Here is an 8,799-nt window from a genome sequence, read left to right as displayed (position 1 = left end):
ACGGAAAAAAAAAAAAAAAAAAAAAAAAAAAAAAAAAAAAAATCTCTAAAGCCTTTTTGTGTTTAGGATCATGTTATTAGGATAAGATCCCAGATATAAATTAAAAGGTTATAAACAAGATTAAAGGACAGAAAAGAATTTAGAGAGTCCCTATTAAGTAAATTACAAAAGGCAAAAAAATATATATACAATATAATCTACTCAGTGTAAAATAATACCCAAAGGAAGGAAATATTCTAAAATACAACAGGTTGTCTATGGCCATACCACCCTGAATGCGCCCGATCTCGTCTAAAATATGACAGGTGATTATCTCCAGTGTTGAAATTTTGCCATTCTGTTTTTTCCAAGTATTCTATCATTAGTTCACATTTCTTATGCAAATTACTTAGGTATTTTCTTTAATAATAAAAAATTTCCTGTTTTCCTGTGCAAAAAGCTTCTACTCTCTTCAAGAAAGGACAGAAATAATAATAATGCCCAATGCTACTATATTACAGTTAAAAAACAAGAGCAAGAAAAGATATTTCTTCAAAAGCCCTAGCCAACCTTTGAATCTTTCTCCACTTTTTCATCCTCTAATCACACCTCTGAAGTTTTAGTGATACACCAAGAAAGAAGGAAAAAACAGAGGCATCCTTCTGAGAAGACGCTTCTTTCCAGCTTTATCTCCATCCTCCTTCTCTCCAGAATATCTCCAGAATACCTTTTTTCCCTTCTCGCTTTACCATGCTTTACCATGCTATTATACAATTGCTTATTTAGCTACAATGTTAACTCTTATATTCTCCTACCCAAATGAAATAAACTCTGAAACGAACATAATAATGGACACATGCCACGTTAAATGCTGTAATGCTGGGGGTAGGGGACTACAGTTTGGATAAAAATTGTATCAAACACTTAACCCAAGCGTATTTATTATTCTCCCAGTTGAACAGTAATGGTGAAAAGTCTTCTAATCATCAGTAGGAGTACAAATCATTACTTGGTAGTACAGGTCATATACACCTTCCATTGCCAATATGTCTTCTCTTTCTAAATGTAATAACACCATTAGGAAGAAGTTTATGTTTAGGTCACTACTCCATTCAGAACTAGAAGTCTTCTGGCAGAGAAGGCTGAGTGGGACCTAAGCTTAAAGTTTGTGAAAACAAATGAGAGACATGAAAGGATAGTAAAACAGTTAATTTTGGAGGAAGCATTCAGAAGGTAAACGACTGGATAAATAAGAAAGCTAAGAATTAATAAGAACCTAATAGCAAAAGGAATGTCTGGGGGGTAACAGTTAACAACTTTACTAAATATGTCATACTTCCCAGATGGAATCTAACTATAAAAATTGACATGAAAAATCGGAGTGTATTCCTGATAAAATTTTTTTTACCTTTCTAATTTGCTATAGAGTGCACACAATACATTGTACTTCTTCAACAGTCTTGACATAGCATTATCAACTTTGGTACTGGTATCAATTTCCTTTAGTAAGTCAAAGAATTTATAGACACTGCAAAGGAAAGAATAGAAAAAAAGTAAATCAGTTAACTTAAAAAATTTGTTTTATTTCATTTTCAAAGCACAGACATTTCAATTCAAAAGATTACTAGCTCTACACTAAATCACTATTACATCTTTGGAAGGGATTACTTTTTGCATTTTACTAGAATTTGAAAAGGGAAAAACCAACTAGCCTTCAACCTACACCTCTATATTTGTATACCTGTGCTGATATCTATTTCTCACTGAGAGTACAGAAAAAAAGAAGGGTCATGAAAGGACACACACATGTATGTTTACTCCTATCTATCTGTACGTTTTATGAACCACAAATTCACATCCATTTACTCAATTCCAACACAAAACCACATGGTTCATTGTAGTGTTTCCCGTTCCATATCTGTAACTCTTCTTTGACAATGAGAAACCTAAAACCCATTCATCCTGAATTTATTTACTCATTTAACCTATCCCACTGTGACTATTTTCCATCTCAAAAGCCACCACTCCCCCATGTGGACATTCTTCTTCTCTGCTCATACTGACTCCCTATTCTAGGCTGCCTGAACCCCTCCACATGGACATCACTGTCACCCTGACCCTCCATACCAGGATCGGACTCCCCACACCAAGCTGCCCTCCTACCTCACCTGTGCTATCATTCCCTACATTGGCTACCCACACACCCTGCTTGCTCTGACACTGCACACCAAGCAACCCATGTCAGGTTGCCCACACACAAGAACAACCCCCATGTGGATGTCCTCCTCACCCCACTTTGGCTCTCACATCCTTCCATGGGCCCCATGGCACTCCCCTGCCACAGACGTACAAACTTAATTTCTTTGCCCCCCAATAGTTTTTGGACTGAGTTGTTGGGAAAGGGAAAAGGAAAGCTGATTAAAATTTTTAAGTTGTTTAAATAATGACTTTAAGTCATTCTTTATGTTTTTCTATAAAAACCTATTTGAAACATCAATGTATACATTTTTTTCAATAGGGCACTAAAGATAGCAATCATCAACTACATCTCATATACTCATTTCTAATCAAGTTTGTGTAAGGGATTGTACCAAAGCAGCTAAGTGAAGAAAAGGGCAGTCACCAGACTCATCCAGCAATGATAGTTATAGACTTCATTCAAAAAAAAGGGCTGGATCAATCAGACACTTACCTCAAGAAATGGGAAAATAAGAGCTTCAGCTAATCAGCAGGGGCACAAAACCCAAAAGAAGGTTAAAAATTCTCATGATACAGAAGGGATTGGGGCAGCCATGACAAGCTATGTGGAAAAGCAGATAAAGGAGAAGAAAAGATTCAGAGTAGGAGACCAGGATGTTGATTACAAGAGAAAAGAGAATGGAGCAGATGTGAAAAAGAATTCAACCTTAAAAGAGCATTTAAAGAACCATTCTCAGTTCGTTTTTATGAGGTATATGACAATACCTGTCCTTGGAGTACCATGAAAACTGAACTGTTATAAGAAAGCCTTCTTTTTCTAGGTGTAACTTAATGAGAGGAAGGCAGGGAGGGAGGAAAGAGAAAAGGAATAGTTAGTGCCTGTGGTGTTATAGGCATATATTCTGTGAATTACTTATGTTATTTACATTATTTTGTATTTTTATGAATATACAAGGTCTTTCCACATTTTATTTAGGGGTATAAGAAAAAAAGTTACAAAAGTTTAACAATTTAATTGATCTCATTTAAATAAAAGACCAGTTATGTTTAATTCTAGATGGCTTATTCAAGAAGAACCATATACAACTACCTATTTCGTAAAACTTACTGTTGCATTTCATAAATATGCTGCCAAAGGAAATGACTATAAGTCCCAAAAAGTTTCTCAATATAAAGTTCATGAATTACTGGAACTTCTTTCAAAGGTCTATATGCTCAACAACAAACATTTGTTAAGTAATTATCAAGTAATGCAGTGTATACTCAGTTGAATATGTAGTATAAAATGTATGTAATTACAGTATGTACTATATTAAAACGATCTTAAGCTTTAATAAATCTTATCTAAATATCTTTAAGATAGATTTATGTCACTTTAATAAAGATTTTAGTATATAATAAGCCTACTTTATAAACCCTTGCTTTTTTCTTCACTTTATCAATAGCTACAATTAAGAAAGTTTATAGAAGAATAGTGAGAGACACATGAAAATTTTCCCTGAACACAACAGCTATATTTTTAAGAAATGCAGTACAAATATGCTTTGATTAAGGGCTGCATGAGAGAATGGCAGTATATCATTTGACCCAAGTCCTTTGTGTTTTACTTAATGTTTTTACTTTACTTTACTATTAAGATGAAAGTCCAGAAGCAATTTTCTTTAATGGCAGAAGCCTATATTCACACAAGAAACTTTACCTGGTTTCTATGTTTTTCTGTAGCTCAGTAAAAGTGAATGTCACCTCATCCAGGTCAACTGCTGCAGTAAAGATACAGATACCCCACAGTTCCTTTTTCTTTTGAATATAACCTTCCTGGGAACAAAAACAGTTCAAATATTTCATTAAATCATTCATACATTGGATACTGCATTAAAACTATATTACAAGTGATTTTTTTCCTATTTAGCATAACAAAATAAATGCTGTAAAATCCTTATGATGGCATATAATTGAATGCATTTCATTCTACACTAATAACAAACACTTAAATTTTATATTATAAGACAATGAAAATTACTAGATCAAAAAGTTAAATAACTTACTGTGGAAACTTGAGGGGTCAATCAATTCTTTGAAATAGTTTCATTTTTCAATAATCCAATGCCATCAAAGCAAAGTTAAAATATTTTAGAGTCTATAACATATAACCTTTTTCTTTAAAAGCCCACTTTATTATTCAATAAGCCTTCCTTTTCTCTAATTCATTCTTTTATCACTTTATTCATTCAAGCATTTTTTAGCCATCTGTAATTCATGTCTCAGTTCTTTAACTGTCTTCTTTGTAAAATCAAAATTATAACACATACCTCACTTTGTAAGAATTCAATGAGATTATATTTATAAAGCCCTTAGATAATACCCAGCATAAAACTAATACAGTAGTCCCCCCCTTATTTGCTGTTTTGTTTTCTGTGATTTCAGCCTGGGGATATTATTAAGCAAAATAAGAGTTTCTTGAACACAAGCACCTTGACATTTGATCTGATAAAAGAAGAGAGGGCTACTAAGTGACTAATGGGCAGACAGCACATATAGCATGGATACGCTAGACTAAGAGATAACTCACACCCCTGTCCAAGGCAGGATGGTGTGGGAGGGTGAGAGATTTATCATGATATTCAGAATGGCACCCAATGCCAAAACTTATAAATCACTTATTTATAAAACTTATAAATCATTTATTTCTGGAATTTTCCATTTACGTCACAATGCCTATGTCATTCACCTCATTTTATCTCATCATGTAGATATGTACCATCTCACATCATCACAAAAAGGATGAGTACAGTACAGTAAGATATTTTGAGAGACCACACTCACATAACTTTCATTACAGTATATTGTTATACTGTTCTATTTTATCATTATATATATATATCTCACATACATATATATTGTTAATCCCTTACTGTGCCTAATTTAGAAATTAAACTTTATAATAGGTATGTATGTAGGAAAAAACAAAGTGTATACAGGGTTTGGTACTATCTGCAGTTTCAGGCATCCACTGGGGGGTCTTGGAACCTATCGCCCATAGTTAAGGAGGTACTTACTGTACTTAATGAGTTATGGCTATCATTACCACTGGAATACTTTTTCATTATCATTAGAATAATTTTTCTCCTAACAATATATACCACCTTCTAAATATGTAAATTTTATAGGTAAAATTTAGATTATATTATATTGAAAATAAAAGAAATTCCAAATTATCTAATGTTCTATTAAACAGAACTATTTGATTACTCTTAACTGGAGGTTACAACAGAGCTAAAAAGAAAGGCATGTGTGCCAAGTTTTGAAATCTCAATTATATATAAACTTTGGGATAAAAAGTTGTTCTGGACTACCAACTTTTGTGGATAACAGTTTACCACCATTCAATTCTAACTTTTCCTTAATTTTAGCTACAGTACTTTTAGGATATAAATATTTTAAAACATATTACACTTATACATCCACTAGAATCAATAAAATTAAAAAGACTGATCATTTCAAGGGTCAGTAAGGATGGGGAGCAATGGAATACTCAAATATCACTGGTGAAAATGGTACAACTGTTTTAGAAAACAAGTTTGGCATGTTCTTATAAAGTTAAATACATACTTTCCTCACCTAGAAATTCCACTTGCAGATATTTATACCCAAGTGTATGAATGCTAGTCAAAATGCACTCCATCCTCATGGCCTTGGAAGCTCTGGCTTCAATTTCAATAGTTAAAATCTTTCCTATGTGCAGCTTGCTTAGCAACTGAGGAAGGGAAATTAACAGAATGCTATGCTTGTGTAAGATAAGAGGAAAACACCAGCAACTTCAAGGATAAGCAGCAAGAGGCTGCAAGGTGCCTGGTAATCTTCCACTTCTGCAGCCTTTCTCTCTTTGGCATATAAGTCCCTTATAAGCTTCAACATGCACCCACCCACTCACCCCCCCACACACACCAGGGGGTTGAGGAGAAAGCAACCCACACAACACTCAGATTGACACTCCACCCAATCCACTCCCTGTAAGTAACCACTCATAAATAATAAAAATGATGATAAATAACTCCTTGTAAACCATATGGAGTTGCCTGCTTCATTCTTGGGTTCAGGATACCTTCTCAGTTTGGTGGACATTATACTGTTAGCACACACTTGGACACCCGAGACAAATGAAAACATTACATGTGAATATTCATAGCAGCTTCATTCATAATAGCCATAAGCTGGAAACAACCCAAATATCCAGAAACAGGTGATACATAAATAAATTGTGGTATAGCCCTACAATAGCATGCTATTTGACAATAAAAAGGAAAAGTCCTAATAAACATAACAACATTGATAAATCTCAAAATTATTATACTTTAAAAAGCCAGACACAAAAGGATACACTGTATGATTCCTTTCATATCAAACTCTAGGAAAGGCAAAACTAATCTTTAATGTTAGAAAGTAGATCAGTGGCTGCCTGAGGACCAAAGGGGAGGTGTTGGGAATAATTGAGAAGGGGAATGAGAGAACTTTCTAAAGTCATCAAAAAGTTCCATATCTTACTGGTGGTGATCACACGGGTGTATGTATCTTTGAAAACTTATCTAGTTGTGCACTTAAAATTGGTACATTTTAGTGTATGTAAATTATATCTCAATAAATTTGATTTTGTAACTGCATTACATGCCTACTATTTCTGAAACTCAACAAACAAAGCATACACTACTTCGCTATTATAACTATTACATATTTCAATAAAGTTAACAAATTTTGTATATGTGTTTATATTAATATAGACAATTTCTCAGGAACTACCAAAATGTGAAAAGTTGTTTGCCTCTCTAATAAATAACCTCCTGTTACCATGCTTTTTAAATTTTAAAATCAACGGAAACCACCTACAACATTCATTCTTTATTTAAAATCTTTCTACTCTTTTGATGTAAAAACTTATTGCAATAAACTTCCCTCTTAGTACTGCTTTTGCAGTAACCCATAGGTTTTGGTATGCTATGCTTTTATTTCCATTTGTTTCAAGGAATTTTTTTTTTTTTAAAAGATGACTGGTAAGGGGATCTCAACCCTTGGCTTGGTGTTGTCAGCACCATGCTCAGCCAGTGAGCAAACTGGCCATCCCTATATAGGATCCGAACCCGTGGCCTTGGTGTTATCAGCACCGCACTCTACCGAGTGAGGCACGGGCCGGCCTTTTCAAGGAATTTTTTGATTTAACCCTTGACTTGGTGTTGTCAGCACCGCGCTCTCCCAAGTGAGCTAACCGGCCATCCCTAATATAGGATCCGAACCCGTGGCCTTGGTGTTATCAGCACCGCACTCTACCGAGTGAGGCACGGGCCGGCCTTTTCAAGGAATTTTTTGATTTCCTGCTTAATTTCTTCTTTGATCCATTGGTTGTTCAGGAGCATGCTGTTTAATTTCCATGTATTTGTACAGTTTCCAAAGTTTTGTTTGTTATTGGTTTCTAGTTTTATTTCACTTCCATCTGAAAAGATAATATTATTCCAATTTCTAAAAAATTTATTGAGATCTGACTGGTGGCCTCACATACCATCAATCCTGGAGAATGATCCATGGGCTGATGAGAAGAATTTGTATTCTACAGTTGTTGGATGAAATGTTCTGCAAATATCTGTCAGGTCCATTTGGTCTATAGTCCAGTTTAGATTCAATGTTTCCTTGTGGATTTTCTGTCTAGATGATCTATCCAATGCTAAGAGAGGAGTGCTAAAGTCCCCAACTATTACTGTATTGGGGTCCGTCTCTCCCTTTAGATCCAATAATATTTGTTTGATATATCTCGGCACTCCAATGTTGGGTGCATATAATTTTAAAACTCTTATCCTCTTGCTGAATTCATCCCTTTATCATTATATAATGCTATTCTTTGTCTTTTTTATAGTTTTTTTTTAATTTAACATCTATTTTACCAGATATAAGCACATCTGCTCCTGCTCATTTTTGGTTTCCATTTGCATGGAGTATCTTTTCCCATCCCTTCACTATTAATCTATGTGTGTCTTTACAGGTGAAGTTTCTCATAGGTAGCATATAGTGGGTCCTATTTTTTAATCAATCCATTCAGCCTGTCTATATCTTTTAGATGAGGAATTTAATCCATTTACATTCAAGTTTGTTATTGAAAAGTGTTGCCTTATTCCTGACATTCTGTTGTGTTATGGTTGTTTTGTATATTCTTTGTTCCTTTCTTTCTCTTTTATTGTTGTCTCTGCTATTTGGTTTTGGTTTTTTTTTTGTTTTGTTTTGTTTTGTTTTGTTTGTACTGATAAGATATAATTTCTTTCTCTTTTTCATTTCTGCTCTGCCAGTGAGTTTTATTATTTAGGGGATAAATCTGTTAGGAGACATTTGAGCCTCTTGTATCTGGAAGTCTGTATCTCTCCTAATACTTTAGAAATTTTCAGCTATTATTTTGTTAAATAGGTTTTTGATGCCTTTTCTCCTTCTGGAATACCCATAACACTGACGTTTGTACACTTAGAGTTGTCCCATAGATCTCACAGGCTTTCTTCATTCTTTTTTATTTTTGTTTTTATTTATTTATTTTTTTGTCCTACTGGGTTGTTTCAAAACACGTGTCTTCAAGTTCCAAAATTTTTTCTT

At 34.1% G+C, this 8,799-nt stretch overlaps 1 protein-coding gene across 1 annotated transcript in view; it reads right to left on the bottom strand.

The window, feature by feature from the left end:
* RB1 (retinoblastoma 1) overlaps positions 1–8,799 on the bottom strand; it is a 161,387-nt gene that overhangs the window by 116,314 nt on the left and 36,274 nt on the right. Inside the window, exons 3-4 of the mRNA XM_008576687.1 lie at positions 3,878–3,993; positions 1,388–1,507 (exon numbers count right to left, since the gene is read on the bottom strand). Of these exons, the coding sequence (XP_008574909.1) occupies positions 1,388–1,507; positions 3,878–3,993 (236 nt within the window). The remainder of the gene's footprint in view (positions 1–1,387; positions 1,508–3,877; positions 3,994–8,799) is intronic.

Source organism: Galeopterus variegatus, unplaced genomic scaffold (assembly GCF_000696425.1).
Source record: "Galeopterus variegatus unplaced genomic scaffold, G_variegatus-3.0.2 Scaffold1388, whole genome shotgun sequence".
Classification (NCBI taxonomy): Eukaryota; Metazoa; Chordata; class Mammalia; order Dermoptera; family Cynocephalidae; genus Galeopterus; species Galeopterus variegatus.
The sequence above is the reverse complement of the archived record's forward strand: the minus strand, read 5'-3'. Positions and strand labels throughout refer to the sequence as shown.